Source organism: Arvicanthis niloticus, chromosome 24 (genome assembly GCF_011762505.2).
Source record: "Arvicanthis niloticus isolate mArvNil1 chromosome 24, mArvNil1.pat.X, whole genome shotgun sequence".
NCBI classification, from domain to species: domain Eukaryota; kingdom Metazoa; phylum Chordata; class Mammalia; order Rodentia; family Muridae; genus Arvicanthis; species Arvicanthis niloticus.
This window is the reverse complement of record NC_133432.1, coordinates 4607081-4627520: the sequence shown is the minus strand read 5'-3', so window position 1 is coordinate 4627520 and position 20440 is coordinate 4607081. Positions and strand designations below refer to the sequence as shown.

Genomic DNA, 20440 nt, shown 5'->3' with positions numbered 1-20440 from the left:
AGACAAGCTCCGCAGAGCTGGGGCGGGTTCCTTCAAGCCCAGTGTCTGTATTAAAGAAAGAAAGGGCAGAAAGGCTTTGTGTGGTGTTTGTACATCTTCACTACACTTTTCTCTCCATTAGGCAGAGGGATTTTAATTTTAATTTAATTTATTTTTTTTTGTTTTTGTTTTGTTTTGTTTTTTTTTTTTTTTGAGACAGGGTTTCTCTGTGTAGCCTGGCTGTCCTGGAACTCACTCTGTAGACCAGGCTGGCCTCGAACTCAGAAATCAGCCTGCCTCTGCCTCCCAAGTGCTGGGATTAAAGGCGTGAGCCACCACTGCCCAGCTTAATTTTTATTTTAAAAATTGATACATATTTTTTTTCTGTGTGCCTGTGAGTTAACTGAGGATGACCTCCTGGAGCCAAGAACCAAACTTGGGATTTATGAGAACAAGTGAGCCGCTGAACTCGTTCTGTGGTCAGTAGTATCTTTAGCCTGACACTGTCGGCTTCGTTTCTCTTGGCAAGCAAGCGAAGTCCTGGAGCCAACAAGGGCAGGCCATTGCTCTCTGGATGATACTTGGTAAGATGTGGTGTCTGGTTTTATTTTTAATTTTTAAAGTTTACCATGTGCACTTGTGAGCGCATGATGCATGTGTAGCAGGTGCCTGTGCTGTGCCGAGGGTGCAGAGAGAGGACGGCCTTGTGGAGTTGGTTCTCCCCTTTATCTTTACTTGACTCAAGAGAGCACACTCAGGTCAGCAGGCTCTTGGGACAAGTACCTTTCCTCTGGGCTGGCTCATGGGCCCGTAGTCTCTTAGGAGTAGGGTGGCTGGCTGCTCAGGGCTCTCTCCTGTGCTGGCCACGGCTGCTTTGCAGCAGAGCTTCAGCAGAAAGTTGGAAGTTTTGTTCCCCCCTCCGCCCCCCAAGATTGTCATTTCAGTCTCATGCAGTGTGAGGTGTCTTGTGTGCCCTGGGCTGAGCTACACAGTGAGGGGAACTAGCTATGACCCATGGAGCCTTCTGAATGACTCTGAACCCAGATGTCGTCTGTCTGGAGGCAGGCAGTGTTTGCAGGCCCGCTTTGACTCAGGACTAGTCCAGAGTGTTTGGTGTTTGGGGCTGAGTGGCTTTTTAGATAGAGTCAGCATAATAAACCCCAGCTATGGAGAATGTGTCTGCTCAACTCACAGCGGTGTTAAACTGTTAATGGTGGTGGTGGAATTCTGGGCCTTGCTTGCCAAGAGTCATGTGGAAGAAGGGTTGGCTCTGTGGTGCAGCTCCTAGCGTTTCTCTGCAGGGCATGTGTCAGGAGGTCCCCTGCCTCAGCTCAGCAGCCCTCCACGTCTGCTCTGACCTGAGTGGTGCGAGCCAAGCACAACTTACACTGTTGTCTCGTGCTTACTGATGGTCATTATCACACACTAACCAGTGACAGGCTGTGTGTCAGTCCACTCACAGATGCCCTGTGTTAGAGGGTGACCCTAAACTTAGGGCCATCTTATATGTGTAAGCATTTGTGTAGTGCCAAGGGTTAAATCCTGACTTTGTGCTAGGCAAATGGTCTATCAATTGATCTGGTAGTAACAGTTTTTTAAGAAAAATATTTGTTGTTTAGGTTCGTTCTCTCTCTCTCTCTCTCTCTCTCTCTCTCTCTCTCTCTCTCTCTCTCTCTCTCTCTTTCTTTCTTTTGAGACAGAGTTTCTCTGTGTAGCCCTGACTGTCTTGTAACTCACTCTGTAGACCAGGCTGGCTCTGAACCCATAGAGATCGGCCTGCCTTTGCCTCCCAAGTGCTGGCATTAAAGGCATGCACCACTGCTGCCTGGTCTGACTGTATTTTATTCTTAATTATATGTGTGTGTCTGGGGTAGGTACGTATGAGTGCTGGGACTTACAGAGGCGGAGGTAGGTGGAGTTAAGACAGGTACAAGCTGCCTGACGCGGGTGTTGGGAGTCAAATTGAGGCCTTCTGTGAGAGTAGTACATGCTTCAACAGCTGGGCCGTCTCTCCAGCTCAAACATTTTGAAGAAGAGTTTCCTGGTTGGTGAACAGACTGTCTGTGAACTGTATGTGTTCAGGGTAACAGGTTTCAGGAGAACAGTTGAGTGGATGAGGGTCAGGTCGAGCCCACACAGAGGTGCCTTCCCTGTAGCTGGCAGGGAGGAAGCTGTGTGCCCTGTCTGCTGTAAGAGAGTGAGTCCGCTGCTGTGCATGGTCTCCCTCCTCCATCTTTTCTGTCTTCCTTCTGTGGACCATAGTGGGAAGGCACCGTGGCTTCTGGGACCTTTGGGAAGAGGATTAGGGAGGGTGGCGACCGAGACAGGCTTGCAGTGGCAGAGGTACCCTCTTCTCTGCCTGGATTTCTGCTCCTCTTAAACTCCTCAGGTGCTTCCCGTGTGGAGGCTCTGGGGCAGCTGTTTCTAAGCTGTCTGTGGTGCAAAGTATAGGAAGGGTCGGGAGCTTGATTTTTCCTGGTACAAGTAAGTGGTTTCTGGTTTATAAAGTTTGTTACGTTTTAACTTACCTTGAAAGTATACAAAAAGGGTTTTCTTGTTTTTAACTAATTAACTTGTTTATCTTGGAGATAGGTCTTTCTGCATAGTCTTGGCTGTCCTGTAACTTACATCCTAGACCAGGCTGGCCTCTGTCTCCCAAATGCTGGGATTACAGCTGGGCAGCACCAGTGCCCAGCTTGTTTTGTCAGGGTCTCTGTGTAGTCCTGGCTGTCCTATAGCTCGCTGTATAGACCAGGCTGGTCTCAAATCCACCGAGATTCTCCTGTCTCTGCTTCTGGAGTGCTGGGACTCAAGGGCTTTCAAAAGGTTTGAAAGCGCAGACGAAACCTCTGTAGACATCTTGCGGGCATGAGTGAGCCTGGAGAAGTTGAGGTGTTGGAGAGGCCAGGTCGTGGGATGTCCCCGAGCAAGGTAGTGTCTGAGGGTGTGTGACAGAGCTGGTTTGGACTAAACCAGGAGTAAGTAGGGAGAAACAGTGCAACGTGGATGGTTTTGTTCAAACTGCAGAAGGTTGTGATACTAGAATCTGTTGTCATTCAGTGTGTCTGAGTAGAATGCAAATGACATACAATAGCCTGGAATAGCAGCTCACACCTGGAGTCTTAGAAGAGGCAGAGTGACTTTGAGGTCAGCCTGGCTATAGAGTGAGACCCTGTCTCAAAAACAAAACTACCAACAACGAACAAAACCAAAAAGTATACGTTAGCCATGACGCTACAAAGGTGGAGACCAGTCTGTGGTCTTGCCAGTGCCTCCACCAGCTCTGAGCAATCACATTTTGAATTAAGGTAGTAGAAACTAAAAACTGAACCAAGTAAGAATTGGTTTCTAGTTGGAGAAGGGCAACACTGGTACCATTATATTCTGTATTTCTTGAAGGTACAGGATGTTTACTTTTTTGTGTGCCTTTGTTTCTCAGTATAGCCTGGCAGTCAGGCAGCTGATGCTGAACCCGGGTTAGTTGAATAATCACATAATTGCCTGGCACACTTGTGGGTAGAGACTCACATGCATTTTCTTTAAAAACCAAACAAACAAAAAAGCAAAAACAACAACGAAAAGTCACCTGTATTAATGTATTTAGTACTTGGGCCACTGAAGGTTGGAGGTCAGAGGACCACTTACAGAAGTTTTCTCCTGACGTGTGGGTCTGCGAGGGGGAATTTAGGAACTCAGGTTGTCAGGCTTATCCACAAGCACCCTTACTCTCACTAAGCCATCTTGCTAGCCCACATTTTGGGTATTGGAAGTTTACTTGGTTGAGTTCTTGAGCAAATTCAGAATATTGTCAGTATTGGGGGTTTGTATGTTGTGCAGTGCACCTGAGTGTGCATGGTCATGTGCATGTGTGGAGGCTGGAACAGTGTTAGGAGTCTTCCCCTGACACTGCCTTGAGAGGGCCCTCCCTGAACCAGAAACTGACATTGCAGCTAGGCTTGCTGGCCAGAGCTCGCTCAGGACCTGCCTGTTTGAGTCCCACAGTGCTGGGGCTCCAGCATGTGCAGCCCCCCCCCCCCCCCCAGGTTTTATGTGGGTGCTGGAGGTTGGAACAGGTGCTCCATCTTCCTAGCCCTTTGCTTGTTTTGCTCTTTAGCTCAGGCTGGCCTCACACTCACTGTGTAGTCTCACCTGGTCTTGAGCCTCAGATCCTCCTGCCTCAGTCTCTGGAGCGCTGCGGTCATAGGCTACAGCACCTGCCCAGGCTAGTAGTTCTTACAGGTTTGTTTCATAGCTCTGGCCAGTGAGTTTAGCTTTAAACAAGAACTAATCTCACTTCCTGACTGATGTTTTCAATTGTCTGAAGTCATTGTTCAAAAGAATTCAGGAAAAGCCTAGTGTGTATCCAGGTAAGGATCAGCTTCCCTTCAGTGTCCCTCCCTTTAGCATATGGGCTCCCTTGCCGGTGTCCTCACTGCATGTGCACCCTGGAGGAGCAGGGACAGAGGAGGCCTGTGGGGACTTGTAGTCCAGCCCCAGAGGAACTGCAGTGCAGGTGAATTGGGTAGGGCGATCTCACTGCGCCTGCTCAGTGTCCTACTCAGTGCTCCTTTGTGCTCTGTAGTGAAGGTGGGCTTCAGTGTTACAAACGGGTGCAAAAATGGATTGTTTCATAATTGTGTTTGTGTATTTGTGGGTGTTTGGTTGTCATTCCAGCTGTTTTAAAAGATGACTACATTTGTATGTCTGTAGGAGTTTATTATTTCTAGTAGTTTTTAGAGATTTCCTACAGACTGTAAATGGAGTTGCTTATGAGAGTATTACTGTCACTTGATGCTATGCCTCACTCTCCTTTGTGGCTAGAGAATCTCTCTCTCTCTCTCTCTCTCTCTCTCTCTCTCTGTATGTCTGTGTATATTTCTCCCCTCCCTCCCTCCCTCCCTCCGTCTGAGAAAAGGATTCTCTGTGCAGCCCTGGCTGTCCTGGAACTAGCTCTGTAGATCAGAGCAGACTCAGGGATCTGCCTGCCTCTGCTTCGTAAATGCCTTATTTTTATTTTCAAGTCACCTCCTCAGTTTATTTCCTTTCAGTACACTTTATTTCAGACAAAGTAGTGTGTGTGTGTGTGTGTGTGTGTGTGTGTGTGTTACGGTTGACGGCTGAAGCTGGAGCTGCCCACATGCTAAGCAGATGTTTCGCCTCTGAGCCGCATCCCAGCCTCAAATGGCAGATCAGAGTCACCAGTCTGAAAAGGCGCTGGTTTTATGCACCTGGCTGTTTGAGAAGGGTCTTTGAAGAAGCTGCTGAGGCAGGAGGTCAGCTATCCTTGCCTCTTGCTCTGGGCAGGAGGGCACTGCCTACGTGGATCAAAAGTGAGCCAGCTCACTGGGTAAAAGTGCTTGCCTTGCAGGCCTGGCTACTGAGGTCAGTCCTCAGAACCCACAAGGTAGAAGGAGACACTCCTCCAGTTGTCCTTTGACCCCCATTCGTGTACACACACGCCTCTGCAGTCACACTAATAATTTTTTTCTAATGCTAGAATCAATTTTAATGCCTTTCTTATCAAATAAGGTGTTTGAAATCCAGCTGGTGGTGTCCATCCTCTTTTGGCTCCATCCTCTTTTCCTGGCTCAACTGGGACTTACCCTTCTGGCTCAGACAGTTCATCCGAGTGCTCTCACATGCTCCTGTCTGCATGTCCAGTCTCCAGCTGTATTCAGGGGAGGTTTTCAAATGCTAAAGTGATTGTGCCAAACACTGGGCTTCTCATCAGTGTGTGTGTGTGTGTGTGTGTGTGTGTGTGTGTGTGGGTCCATGCCCTATCCTGTTACCCTCCTCCTGTCCAGTTCACATCTGCCCATGCCTAGAGTTAGCTTCTGGGACAGCAGGTGCTTGTCAGTCTCCTGCAGTGTCCAGTGTGGTCCAGGCACATGACTGGGGCCTAAGTCGTCGTTGAAGAAATGAATTAGAAGGATAAAGAAGGACCTTCACGTTTGAGTGTGTCATGTGTGACCCTGTAGATGCTAGAAATGGATTTGTTCTCCGTGACCCAGCATGTTTTCCTAGGGAGGTGTGGACTGGTGTACAGAATGTGTAGACTTGGGCTTTGCATGATGAGAAAGAAACAAGTCATTTTATTTTATTATAAACAGTTTCCAGTTTATAGCCGAAGAAACAATAACCAGGGGACCAGAATAACTTACGTAGGTAGGTGACAGTCAAGGATGACCTCGTCTCTTACCAGAACCATAGTGTCTTATGTTCACCTGCAGCTTCCTGTGACTCCTCATCAAGAGTGTGTGTTCACACACCCCTGCTTGCACAGGGTATTAGAAAGACACCTGACATCTTCAGCTGAAGCTGTGTCTTTAAGAAGTTCAGTTTCTGACTGCATTGGCAGGTTGGTCCAACACTCCCAGCCTCCCTGCCTCTTAGCATCCTGGGTCAGTCCTGGCTTTGTTTTGTGTATCCGTGGCTACACGCCTTCTTATTTTATCATATTATTCAGATCAGGGAATCTAGTCATTCCATTTCTTGAAACAATAAAATTTCCAAAGAATTATTAAAATTTCATTGCAAAAGAAACTTCATTGACTGAATAGCGTAAAACAGACTTAGCAAGTTTGGACAGTCATATTTAGCCTTTTCTTTTTCCTTCCCTGTTGTTGATAAGAAAAGTAGGTCATCAGTGTAGCAGGAGTGTTCCGAAACACTCTGGGCTGTTCACATCCGCCAGCGCTCTGCACTCAGCCCGAGCACTCTAGAGACCAATTTGGCTCTTTACAGAGGCCTCTGGGAGATGCCTGCAGCCATGGATGGTTTCTGGGCTGCCACCGAGTGTTCTCTGGGGCAGGGAGAAGCTGAGGTGTCTTCAGATGCAGGCGGGGAGAGGCAGTTATTATCATAAAGATACTGGTGATAAGCAGAGGATTGGGACGGGGAGGGATTGTGCACATGCATCTTTGCATGTTAGTCCTGTAGTAAGATCATGTACTGTGACGCTGGAGAACTAGGACTGTCTCCTAGCGTCCTGCTTTAATAATTGCAGAACCTCTGTCCTCACTCGGTGCTCCTCCTTAGGTGACTTAGAATGTCTGTAATGGCCCTTGGGTCTTCAGAGGGCCTCTGGATGCAGGAGCGAACATGAGTTCTTGGTCTTCAGAGTCGTTCCATGCTCACATCACCCAGGTTCGTTCCCTGTCGCAGTGATGGGCAAGCATTTCCGTGATGTTGCCGTTTTCTTCATTTCTCATGTTTCACATCAGGTAGTCTCTAGCTTTTTTTTCCTAAAATGAGTACAAGTTGTAAAATATGAAGGTTTTAGAAAACTTGAGAAAGTATAGAGAACTGTTAGCACAATTTAGCCTTTAGGGATTGCATTTTTGGTGGCTGTGTGTGCACACATATGTCTGTGTACATGCGAGTGTATACATGTGTGCATGTGCATGTCTGTAGTGCTTTATGATCATTGCATGTTCTCTGACAGCTGAACAGTTATACAGCCTTTTAAATCAGAAGTGAGGATTCGTTTCCTTGGGTGAGACCAATGCTTTCTTTGCTTCATCTCAGTATAGGTTATCCAGAACACCTTCTGAATTTTGGCTTTTCCATTTGTTCTAATGCCCATAATGCTCAATGGAGTTTCATATTTAAAAATCACTGAGCCAGCAAGTGGCACCATGGCCGGTGAGGCAGCACCCCAGGGAAGGGCTCCGAGGAGTGTTGTGGACTGACTGAGAAGCGGAGGGATGTGTGATGTGGAGTTTGGTGCTGAGAAGTCAGGAGAGCCAACGGGTGGGCCGGCTCTGTGGCTCTGGGACATTGTGACTCAATGTCTCCCAGAGAGGGAGGGCTGAACAATGCAGAGCCTGGAAGCCAGTGCTTTGCAATTCCGCTTCAGACTTCCTGTGGCCCAGGCTTGCCCTCCTCCCCCCCCCCCCCCCCCCCCCCCCCCCGGCCCGGAACCACCATCTAAGTCTATTTTCTTATATTTGTTTCTAGAAACATTTCAGAGCCAGATTGTTTTGGGCTATGGAATTGAAACATGTGTCTGCCCAGACTGTCCGTCTGTCCCTGGCTGAAGAGAAGTTACTTGGAGGCTTTCATGGATTTGACTGTTCTTACCATTCTCTGTCACGATATGCTGAACACACAAAAGCTTATCCTGTGCTTGCAGCATCTGTGTTAGGGAGCTAGCGGTCTCCAGCAGGAATGCCTTCAGCAAGTCCAGCAAGCACAGAGCACAGGGCTCCCTCTTCCCCCTCCCTCCTCCCCTCCCCAAAGCCCTGGCTTAGCCAGTCTGGCTGTGTGTAACTTGCTCTGCATGTGGTCCTGTCTGCTGAACAGTTTTATTAGAGAGCACAGGGGTGCTTTGCAGTTAAGAGCACTTGTTGCTCTTGCAGGGGACCTGGGTTTGATTCTCAGCACCTGTCTGAACTACAGCTTGCAACCATCTGCAACTACAGCTCCAGGGGATCTCAGGCACCAGGCACACATGAGGTACACAGACAACCATGCAGACAAAACAACCATACACATAAAACACAAAAACTAATATATATTAAGTTAGGCAAGTCTTTAAAAAAAAAAAAAAAAAAAAAAACTAGGTCTCACCGTGTGCCTCTGACTGGCTTGGAACTTGCTTTGTAGAGCAGGCTGGATCACACGGATTCACACACAGCCACCTGAGTCTGTCTCCAGAAGTGCTGGGATTAAAGCTGGGAGCTACCTCACATGGCCTTTTGTTTTTCTTGAAATGTCTCCTGTGACTGTTAGTGTTGAATGCAGTGAAATGTGTGATTTATAAGGATTCTTTGAGTATCACTGATAGACAGATTAAAAGCCAGCCCCTTCCCACCCAGAAATGATGAGTGTTGGATGAGTGTTGGATGAGTGTTTAATCAGGGATCTCCTGCATCTACTGTAATCATCTCTTGTGACTATGTTCCGCGTGGGCGGACAGGGTCACTACCTTTCTTACTTCTTAAAAGAGACTCGAGAGTTGAAGACATCTGCCTCAGTTGTTGCCTTATTGGGTGTTTTGTATGTTGTTGTTGTTGTTGTTTTGTTTTTCAAGACAGGGTTTCTCTGTGTCGCCCTGGCTGTCCTGGAACTCACTCTGTAGACCAGGCTGGCCTCGAACTCAGAAATCTGCCTGCCTCTGCCTCCCAAGTGCCGGGATTAAAGGCGTGCGCCACCACTGCCAGGCTGCTGTTTTTGTCTTTTGAAGTTTATTTTTTAATGTTTGTTTGTATGTTTGGCCTACACACGTCTTTTACCACTTGTGTACCGATGGCATTGGGTCCCCTGGAACTGGAATTACAGACAATTAGAAGCCATCATGCGGGTGCTGGGAGTCAACCCCAAGTCCTGTGGGAGAGCAGCCAGTGTTCTTAACTGCTGAGCCGTCTCTTAGCTCCCTGCTCTTCTTTTAATAAAACACATCCAGTCTGCGTTGAAAGTGCCTGTCATAAAAACAGCAGCTTCTTGGAGGCATGGCCTGTCGCTCGCAGAGGCTTTGGAGGCTTTCTGTGGTTGCTGCTGCCTGGGGGAATGTTGGAGCCCTTCTGTGCATTCCTCACTGGTGTGCTGGAATGGTGTCTGCAGAGCTGCTGGCAGGATTCTGCTTATGGGAGCTTTCCTGTGTTTCTCGCAGGATGTGTTTCCTTTCATACGCACCATAGAAATACATCTGCATGACTCTTTAAACAGACAGAGTCTCAGTAAACAGGAAAATGTCGGGATGGCGGTCCTTTTCTTAAAACGAGATTGGCGGAGACAGACGGAGAGAATGGAGGACCGCTTACTCAGGTGTTTTGGGGACAGTTTATCCTCTGCCACTACAGTGTCACAACTGTATCTCATGTGTCTTCCCTTCTCAGACATCACTGTTCTTCCTGTGCTGTGCAGTAACCGCAGACTCGCTCACTACTGGCTTGCAGAGCCATTGCTGGGGACCCAGCTCTTAGCCACGGTGTCCCAGCTGGTTGGTCAGGCTTCCTTCCTTACGATGCCTACCCGAAACACAAGGAAATCTAAGTTCCTTGTTTCCCTGGTGTTAGGCATAATGAATAGTACTTTTCAGAGTTTAGGTTTTCTTTATTCGCTGTCAAAGCCGAGGTATATACTGTCTGCCTGCCAACATGTTATTATGATGGGGGATGGTGGCGAAGGCATGGAATCCCAGCACTTAGGATGCAGAAGCAGGAAGGTTGCGAGTTTGAGTCTAGCTTGGGCTACATAGAGAAAGACCCTATCTAAGACACAAAAGAAAAGCTTGGGTTACTTGGCTTCAGCAGTACCTAGAAACGAGGGCAGAGAGACAAATAGCTATGTTTCTGAGACTGACGCCAGCCCTAGAGAGGATATTCAGTGTGGGCCTGGGCCTCAAGCTTCCTCTCTACTGGGCTATTCAGGTGTTGTAGGCAGGGTCACTATTGCTGTGAAGAAATGTGGTCATCAAAGCAACTGGGGAGGAAAGGGTTATTTGCTCACACTTCCACATCACTGCTCATCACTGAAGGAAGTCAGGACAGGAACTCACGCAGGGCAGGAACCTGGAGGCAGGAGCTGACCCAGAGGCCATGGAGGGGTGCTGCTTACTGGGTCGCTCCCCAGGGCTTGCTCAGCCTGCTTTCTTATAGAACCCAGGACCACGATCCATGGCTGGACCTTCCCCCACTGGTCACTAAGGAAATGTTCTTGCATATAGCCCTGTCTAACCTGGAGGCCATTTTCTCGATTGAAACTCTCGATTGAGGTTTCTTCCTCTCAAATGTCTAGAGCTAACATAAAACCCGCAGGCACATCAGGTAACCCAGGCTAACATCAAATTCACTTTGTGGCTAAGGATAGCCTAATCTTGCCTTTGCCTTTCTAGTGCTAGATTACAGGCGAGTGTTATCACATCTGGCTTTTGTTTTTATTTTTTGTATTTTGTTCTCCTTCCTCTTCCACTGCAGCCACTGTCACATCTGTGTTGTGTAGCCCAGGTCGGCTCCAAACTGATGTCACCTAGCTTTCTGACTTTATGAAACTCATCCAAGCATTCTGTCAGTCTTACTGAACCAGGGCAGAGTGGTAAATTGCATCTTGTAGGGGTTTAGGTTAGATTTGTAGTTCTTACACCACTTGTGTAAGTCCAGGGTCTTACTGTGTAATCTTGGGTGGCCTGGAAGTTACCATGTAGACCAGGCTGGCCTTGAACTCAGAAATCCACCTGCCTCTGCCTCCCAAGTGCTGGGATTAAAGGCGTGCGCCACCACACCCAGCTAGAGTTTGTGTACGTGTGTGTGTGTGTGTGTGTGTACGTGTGTGTGTGTGTGTGTGTGTGTGTGTGTGTATGCGTGCGCGCACGTATGTGTGTCTGTTTGCAGGGAGGTCATTCTTAGGTGGGTTTTTTTTTTTTTTTTTTTTTTTGCCTTTTTTCTCCTCCTCCTTTTTGACATCTCCCCCCCCACCCCCCCAGCTGGAGCTGGCCAGCACGGATCCCTTGCACTGGGGTTACAGTGTGCTACCTCCTCAACTCTTGTCCAGCAGTTCTGGTGGCAGTCAGCCCATTCCTTATATGCCAAGTGCTCTACTGGCCGAGCTTGTCCTTGCTGGCCTATCTATCTGTCTATCATTTTATTGACTTTTGGAGTCTTGCTCCTGATTCCAGGCAGATCTTCAGTTCTGGCCCTCCTGCCTCAGTCTCCATCCTGCCTGGCTCACTGCCCTCTTATGTCTGAGATGTTCTCAACATTTGTGAAGAAAAGGTCACATGGGGGGGCAGAGCGCACTCATAACTGACAGACTCATGAGCAGCCTTTCTGGGGCAGGCTGTTTAGCATACCTGATCTCCTTGTTCAGGACTTCTCATGCAGGTGGCTTCCCTTACAAATAAATTATTTTAGTTTTTAAATTTATTGTTTTATCACTTAGATGAGAGAACTTTAAAAAAAAATCCAAGTTTGAGAAGATGTTTACTTTTTTCTTTTTAGTTTGTTTTTCACATCTTAGTTTTCCAACTGAACTTTTGAATGCCATTAGTCAACACTGGTGGCTCTTAGAGTTCCAGTCTTTGGAATAGTTTTCAGATTTTTCCTTGTTTGGAAAGGGTTAATGCTGCCGAGGCGGGAGAGCACAGAGTTTTGCAGAGTTCTTGGTTACCAGTGGTATTCTGTGAAAGCTCTACTCATGTCAGAGTCAGGGAGGCATTGGTTGGGATTCTTCCCTCGGGCAGGGAAACTTAGTAGGCTCTTAAGTAACAGTTGCTAGTGTTTACAGATCAGTGAGGACTAAGGAGTCCATGCTGGACGCTGTACAGATTAAAAAGAAACACCTGTATACGTGCCATGCATTCACTTAAAGCATAAGAGAGAGAAAACCAAACCAAAACCAAAGCCATGTGCACCCATTACCACAGTGACTTAGGAAGGGTTTCATGACCCCTAAAGAAGCCTGTGGTGCTAGAGAGGTGGCTCAGTAGTTAAGTGCACTGTCTGCTCTTGCAGTGGACCTGGGTTCTAGTCCCAGCACCCACATGGAGGTTCATAACCACCTGTAACTCCATTTGCAAGGGCTCTGATGCCCTCTTTTGGCCTCTGCAGGCATTGCATGCTCCCTGACCCCAAGTGTTTTGTTTACTTTGTTTTGTTTTTTTGAGACAGGGTCTTGCTCTGTGTCCTTGGTTGTCCTGGAACTTGATTGTAAACTAGTCTGGCCTCTGCTTCCTGAGTGCTGGGATTAAAGAGTTTGGCACAGTGCTTGGGGACGTGAGTCTTAAGAAACAGCCCCCTGCCCTTTGTCTTTAGCTCTTAACCCTCAGCCCCCTAACCTGCTAGCTGTATTTGCCTAGTACAGGCTTACTACAAACAGAGCTAGGCTCTGCAGGTTTCTGGCCTATAGGCCTTCTGTCACTGCAGTGTTGCCAAGGTCTCCCCAGGCTGTAGGGTGTGCTGGTGTGTGCACACACTGCTGAGCGGAAGTCTCTGTGACAGTAGCATTTTATCTATTAGAGCAGCACTCGGAGTTTGTCCTTTGCTGGGGGGGGGGGGGCAAGGGGGAGTCTGTGTACTCATTTTCAATTCTCTCGAGAGCCAGGTCAGGTAGAACCTGTTAGAGCACAGGAATTGTGAGGCCCTTTCGAAGCTCAGCCCACCTGACACCCTGGAGACCCCAGCAGCCCACACCTCATCAGCGATCGCTGACTGCTACCTAGTTCATTCACGGAGGCTTTGCTTTTCACGTCCCAAGGGGCAATAATGCCTTGCACGTTCTGTGGACATTGGACAGACGCATGTCCCTGTTGGGCCTTTAATCCATCTGGGGAATGTGCTGGTTATACACCCAGGGTCTTACATATGGCAGGCAAACGCAAGACCCCCTAGCTGAGGCTGGCTTTGAATTTCTCATCTTCCTGCCTCCGGATGCCTGGCCAGTCCGTCTTTGGGATTTTAAATTGTCTCCTCTACTCTGTCTCCTTTTTAATAAGAGTTCCTCATATATTTTAGGTATTAGTGAGTGCCTTATTAGATTTAGGGTTTGCAACAAATGTCTGTGTGTATGTTTTATTTTAGTTAGTTTGTGTTGATATGATGTGTGTGCCGTGGTGCGTGTGTGGAGATCAGGGACTAACTTGGAGAGGCCAGTTCTCCTCTGTCTCACTGAGCCCTGTCAGCTCCTCTGCTGTCGCCATAGAGTGTCGCACCTGAGCTGCTTCTGCCATCCAGGGCCAGGAAGCCATCGCTGTGTTTCCTTCCGGGAGCTTTGTAGTCTCGGCTCTTGATCACCAGCATCTGTTTGCCTGCTCTCAGGGCTGTCCTGCTGTGTCAGCAGCCTTTGTTGACACTCCGTGTCCCATGAGTGGTTTTGGTTCCTTTGTTGAAATTCAGTTGGCTAGAAGAAGCATGGGTTTACTTTGGGACTGAAGTTCTTTTTTAAATGTGATTATTATTGTTGTTGTTAGTTTATGTGTGTGCACTGTGTGTGTATGTGTGGGCATGTGTATGTATATGTGTATACTGTGTGTATATGTGTGTACCCTGTGTGTGTGTGGGGGCACTTGTGTGTATGTGTGGGCAAGCGTATGTGTGTACACTGTGTATGTGTGGGTACATGTGTGCATGTGTTTTTGTGGGCACATGTGTATGTGTGTACACTGTGTGTATATGTGGGTTCATGTGTGTATGTGTGGGCATGTGTACAGAGCTCAGAGGACAGCACTGTGGACTTGGTTCTCTCCCACCATTTTCACTTGTGTTTGGGGGTCAAACTCAGGCCACCAGGCTTGTGCAGTAGTGTCTTTTCTTTCCCTCTGAGCCTCTCTCTGGCCCTGGACTTTGAATTCTGTTGCATTGATTTAGGTCTATCTTGTCAATTCTCACACTGTCGTGATAACTGTTTTCATTTTTCTGCTTTATAAAAATGTGCACGGGCGGATTTCTGAGTTCGAGGCCAGCCTTGTCTACAGAGTGAGTTCCAGGACAGCCAGGGCTATACAGAGAAACTCTGTCTTGAAAAACCAAAAAAAAAAAAAAAGCACGTGTATTTGTGTGTGTGTGCAGTCGTTTTTTCCTGCTTCTGCTGGGATTTACAAGGTGCCTCTGTCCTTGTGAGCTCCTTCCGAGATGCTCAGTGAGTGTAGGGCACGCCCATAGCTGCCACTCAGTGACACAGGCTTTCTCTCTTCTGAGCTTTGTTGTTGGGTTTGCTTTCTGGTGGGCTCCCTTCCGTCCTTATCCGTGGTGTGTATGCCTGTGTGCATCCCCCTCTGTGTGTGTGTGTGTGTGTGTGTGTGTGTGTGTGTGTACCAAATGTGTGGGCTCTGAGGGAGCAATAAACACTTTTAACTGCTGAGCCATCTTTTGAAACGCTTGCTGGGATGTGCTGGTTGGGGCTCTAGCCTTTGTGACTTGTAGAACCAACCGATGGCTGAGAAGGAGGTGGTTTTGGAGAGTGACCAGTATAGAGGTGTGTTCCTTGAGTTTTTGCCACAGTAGAAGCTGTGTCTGACTCATTCCTGAAGGAAGAACTCATGCTGTTTCACAATGAAGGCTGTGGCCTAGTGTCAGCCCTTAGCATCTTGTACCAAGCATTCAAAGTGTACAATCCCAGGAGTCAGCAGGAAGGTCAGGCAGCGGCTGGGCTACAGAACATTGGGCGTGGGGGCTGCCACCAGGCTTTTGCCTCTGCCCAGCCACACATCCCAGCAGTGGAGAGGAAACTGCCACAGAAGCCTTGCAAAGGAGAACAGAGGCTGGCATGAACTTTCTCTGCATCTGCTAGCAGTGGGAGGGGACGTAGAGGGCGAGAAGCAGCATTGCCCACCTCAGGTCCCACATGGCCCGGACAGACAGCTGTTGGTCTCTTCTGTTCACAGCGGTCTGGTTTTCGGTGAATTTGTCAGGGCTTGGCCATGTGCCGGTTCCACTTAGCTTTATCCGAGTTCCATTTGTCTTTTTGAACAGAATGCTGTACAGCAGCAGACGGGAAAATTACATCAAGTGCTGGCTAGGAAACCCGAGGTGTGGGGGCGGGGCCTGGAGCACAAAGCCTCCCATGTTCATACCCATCTGGCAACCCAGAGAGGTCCCAGGGCCCCAGCTAGCTGTCACCCACAATCCCCATGCCCAGCTTCCTCTGCAAGCAGTTGAATGACCTAACACGAGCCTCCATCCTGGTCTCTTTTCTTCTCCACACTTGCCTGTTCCCACCCTTCTGTCCAGCTGCCACTGCCGTGCAGTTCAGGCTTTGGCTGTCATGGCTTGTAGCCCAGTATATGGCCCCTAATGTTCGCTAGAATGGAGCTGGCAGACTCCCGTCATCGTGAGGCCTTGATCAGCCGCTTCCCACTTAATTACAGCTCCTTGTTCTAAGACCCGGCTCTTGACTTCTGTGGCAGCCTCAGGTCAGATTTCCGATCTTGCTGGGCCTTAGCAGCCAGCAGTTGGTCTGGGTAGCTCTGTAGGGCAGAGGGTATTTGGCAGCACAGGGAAACAGGGCAGCAGCCTCTCGTCTCTTGAGTCTGCATAGTTGGTTGTGTGGAGTGACTCTAGGCAGCCAGCACAGTGCTCAGACGGGGATGCTGATGTCAGGGCAAGGGAGGGATGGTGTTTAAAAACTGGGAAATTACCCTGGCAGGCTGAGGAGAAAGCCACCAAGTCTATCCTGTTTGGGGATTTCCTTCAGCTCCACACCTACCAGGTTCCTTCACCTAGGTATTTTCTTATCTCCAGAGTAGGAAGGGCAGGATGAGTTTTCCATGGATTTTCTTTCAGGTCCTGCCTTGATCTTTCTCTGGAAGTGCACACTCTCGGACTACCTCTGATGTTGTGAGCCTTCCAACCTGTTTGCAGTGCTCTCCCTGCCCCTGCTGCAGAGGGTCTGGGATTTGCAGTCTGACTACCTTTTAGGAGCGCAGACAGTGCCGAGGGGCTGTCTCCAGCTTGCCTGTGCAGAAGTGCCTTAGACAACACGTGGTTCTCACACTTCCCGCCACTTTCCTTTCACAGACACCATGCGGCGAGTGGTGCGGCAGAGCAAGTTCCGGCACGTCTTTGGACAGGCAGTGAAGAATGACCAGTGCTATGACGACATCCGTGTCTCCCGAGTCACCTGGGACAGTTCCTTTTGTGCTGTCAACCCCAGATTCGTGGCCATCATCATAGAAGCGAGCGGGGGAGGGGCCTTTTTGGTGCTCCCTCTGCACAAGGTGAGTGAGCGAGTGAGTGAGAGAGCGACATCCAGATCTGGAGCTGGAGATACAGGCCGCTGGTTTCCAAGTTGCCTCATGTGGGTGCTGGGAACTGAACTCAGGTCCTTGGCAAGGGCTCTGACCACTGAGCCATCTCTTTCAGCCCCTGGCCTTTTGGGTTGTGAGTTGTAAATAGAACACAAGCTCAAGAAAATGTCCCAAGGGATGGGTTTTAGCTCTGCAGTTCATTGCTTAGGTGTATATGATCCTGGTTCCACCCCTGCTGCCAGAGTAGCAGGTGTTGGAGGTATCTACACAGGCAGACACAATACAAGATTCGAGATTTATCCCACTCTGGTAAGAGTGAGAGGTCCCACGGGGTGGCTCTGTGTGCTCTCCTCAGTGTGGGTGCCGGTCCTCTCTTGCCTTTCCTTGAGCCCTGTCCTAGCAGGGTATAAGATGGAGCTTTGTCTGCCTGTTCTTGTCGGAGGAAAGGGGATTTGGTGAGTCGTAAGCTTTAGAGCTAAGAGTTAGTGCCCTGACATGAGGTGGAAGTGCAGGGGTTGGGTGCACTAGCTGTTTCCACGCCGTGAAAACCTAAGGGCGGCAGTGAAAACTAGGGCACGTCTCACTGTGGATCGAGGGGCCTGAAAGTACGCACCACGAAGTCCACCCTCTGTCAAGAGCACAGCGTGACAGCACTCGGGGAGGCTTCTGGTTCCCTCTCAGATGTTCGTGACTAGCTTGTTCTGGCTGACGCCTGTGCTCAGCTTCTCTGGCTGGAATGGTTAGTGCACAACTGAACCAGCTCTGGAAAGAAGGGAGGTGGTGCTGGAGGATCCGCGGGCACTGGCCCCAGTGCACCTTCCCATTAGTCAGCGTGAATCTTACCATTCTTTGGAGCTTTTTCTACTGGGATACTTTGCTTCTGTTGACTGCTGCCATATCCTCGGGCCTTAGCCTGGTTTTGGAGTGAGGGTTTGAAGAGAATGTCGGCTGTGTTCAGCCCACATATCTGTTTAGTATGTTCTTTCAAGGGTTTGCTTTTTTTTCTTAAGATTTATTTATTGTATGTATATGAGAACTCTGTCGCTGTCTTCAGACACACCAGAAGAAGGCATCAGATCCCATTACAGATGGTTGTGAGCCACCATGTGGTTGCTGGGAATTGAACTCAGGACCTCTGGAAGAGCAGTCAGTGTTCTTAACCACCCAGCCATCTCTCCAGCTCCAAGGGCTTCCTTTTAGCTATGTGTAGGCGTGTGCATGTTCGTGGACGTGTGCTCATGGGGACACGTGCATGTGGAGGATAGAGCCTTTGGGTTCCCTGGAGCTACAGATCGCTGTGAACCCCCTGCTGTGGGTGCAGAGAATAGAACCTACGTCACTGGACAGCTCTTAGCCACGGCCCATCCCTAGCCTGTGTATTTCTTTATTAGTAATGAGAAGCCCTCAGGAACTTTTTGTTGGTAGGGCTCAGGCCAGCCAGCTGAGAGGACAGCCACAGCCTGTCAGCCAGGTCAGGAACTCATGGTCTGCTTGGAGTTAAAGCAGTTTTCTTTTTATAAACTGAGGAACGAATTCAAGACATTCTTTTCTTCAAAGAAATGGAACAAGCCAATTAAGAAGCCCAAAATAAACTCTGAATGGCTAATCTTCCATGGAGTTCAGACAGTTCCTTCAGCTTCCACATCCACAAAAGGCTCTGTGAGTCTGCCTTGCCTTCTGCAAACCACAGGAGACTTTGACCCTCATGGCGCTTGCAGGAGACCTGTCTGGTGTCGTGGTTCTTACTTACGTTAAGTGGCCTGTATTGGTCGGTAGGTATCACGTCACTTGGTAACCATCCTTATGAGAATGAGAATGCGGCCAGTCCTTGGCTGCGAAGTAAGCTTAGTGGGTAGAGTTAGCATGAGGACCTGACTTCAGACCTTCAACATCTGACAAGCCAGGCCCAGTGATGCTTGTCCATAACCCCATAACTAGGGGGGCCGAGGCAGGAGGAGCCTAGGGACTCTCTGGCTGCCAATCTATCAAACTGGTGATCTCCAGTGTCTCACTGAGAGACACCGTCTTAAAAGGGGTTGGGTGGGGTGGGACAACAGAAGATACCTCTACATGTCTCTGTGTCAGAATGAATGGCGCTGAGGGAGGCGTGCAGGCTGGCCACTGAAGAGAGGGAAGAGTCCTGGCTGGGTCACCTTGATTTGCCACCCTGTGCCTTCATTTTTCTTTCTGTAATATAAAGGAACTATATGTAAAAGTGGCTGGGGGGTGGGGGCTGGGGACTTAGCTCAGTGGTAGAGCGCTTGCTTAGCAAGCACAAGGCCCTGGGTTCAGCTCTCAGCTCTGGAAAAGGAAAAAAAAAAAAAAAAAAAAAAAAAAAAATAAATAAAAGAAAAAGTGACTTTCTGAGCCCTGAAAATTCCGTGTTCTCAGCCCATCTTCTCTCAAGTGGCAGTTTGTTCTGAGGTAATTTCTGAGTGATTTGTATTCAGAATCTGTAAAGGAAATGCTGGTTTCTCCTTCTCGGCCTGACTTGTAACTCTGGGGAACAGATGCCGGGCCCCCGCCCAGCAGGCGAGGGTGGTGGTTAGACCTGGCTGTGGTAGAAGGCCTGGCTGTGAGCTCCATGTCAGTTGACAGTGATGTTTCTGCTCTTCCTGGGCTACTGCCTGCTCACTGGGCCATCAGTAGCTGTAGCTAATAGGCCCATCCTCACTGTTGGCCGGAAATACCTACCCTGTAATAGATGGTCTAACCGTAAGTATTTGAGGAGGGTTGTGGATTTTACATCGTTTCTGATACTTGATTGTTTCTAGGTCAGATTTCGTTGTTGTCTGACCATCATTATGTGACTGTTGGTTTGCAGTTTGCAGGCTCGGTACTGCCCTTTGCAGTGTTTCTCCTTTGTGGGGGGGAGGATTGAACCTCAGGCCTGACGCATGCTAATCAAGTCCCCTGTCACCAAGCTGTACCCTGCCACCCTGCACCCCCACCCCAGCGTTGTAGACGGTTTTCTAAGCTGTATCTTATTAGTTTGCTGTGATTGGCCCTGTGTGATGGTTTATATCTTTCATCCCAGCACTTGGAAGGCAGCCCACATAGTGAGTTCCAGGCCAGCCAGCCTACATGGTGAGACCTTGTCTCAGCACCCACCCCAAGATGGGCGGGAGGGATAGCAAAGACTTGTAATCTCAGCATCTTGTGATTAGAGTTTGGGAAAATAGGAATGTGTTATGTTACATGGTCTCTGTCTTCCAGGACTTAAGATCCAAGATGAAAACAATGACAGGGACAAATATATTGATACACACATGCCTGTGCTCACACATGAGTGGTCAGCACATGCACACACATGCCTGTGCTCACACAGGAGCAGTCAGCACATGCACACACATGCCTGTGCTCGCCCACACATGAGCGGTCAGCACATGAGGCCACCTGCGGCCACGGATTAACTGGCCAAGGGTTCACCTGAAAGGGGGCTGGAAATGAGGAAAGGGACGGAGGGCGAGAAGAGGTGAAGCCAAGACAAAGTTCTCTGATCAAGGCTCGAAGCTTTAATGTCCAGCTCTCAATTTAAAGGGAAAGGGCCCACTCTGACCCCTTGTTTCAGCCAGAGATGGGTGGGGCCGGAGATATCTCAAGGCAAGCCCAGCGCAGTTCTGCTTCTGTGTTCTGTGCAGCTAAGGTGGGTAACTCCACCTAGATCCTATCACTTGGTCTGTTGTGGTAAGCAAGGTCTCTCAGGCCTGCTTAAGGCTGGGGGAAGGGCACAAGCACACATACCTGTGTTCACACGAGCAGTCAGCACACACATGACCG

At 49.0% G+C, this 20440-nt stretch overlaps 1 protein-coding gene across 1 annotated transcript in view; it reads left to right on the top strand.

Annotated features, from left to right (window-relative positions):
- Positions 1–20440, top strand: part of Coro1c (coronin 1C) — a 67450-nt gene that overhangs the window by 8956 nt on the left and 38054 nt on the right. Inside the window, exon 2 of the mRNA XM_076922450.1 lies at positions 16431–16630. Coding sequence (XP_076778565.1) covers positions 16436–16630 — 195 coding nt within the window. The 5' untranslated portion in view covers positions 16431–16435. The remainder of the gene's footprint in view (positions 1–16430; positions 16631–20440) is intronic.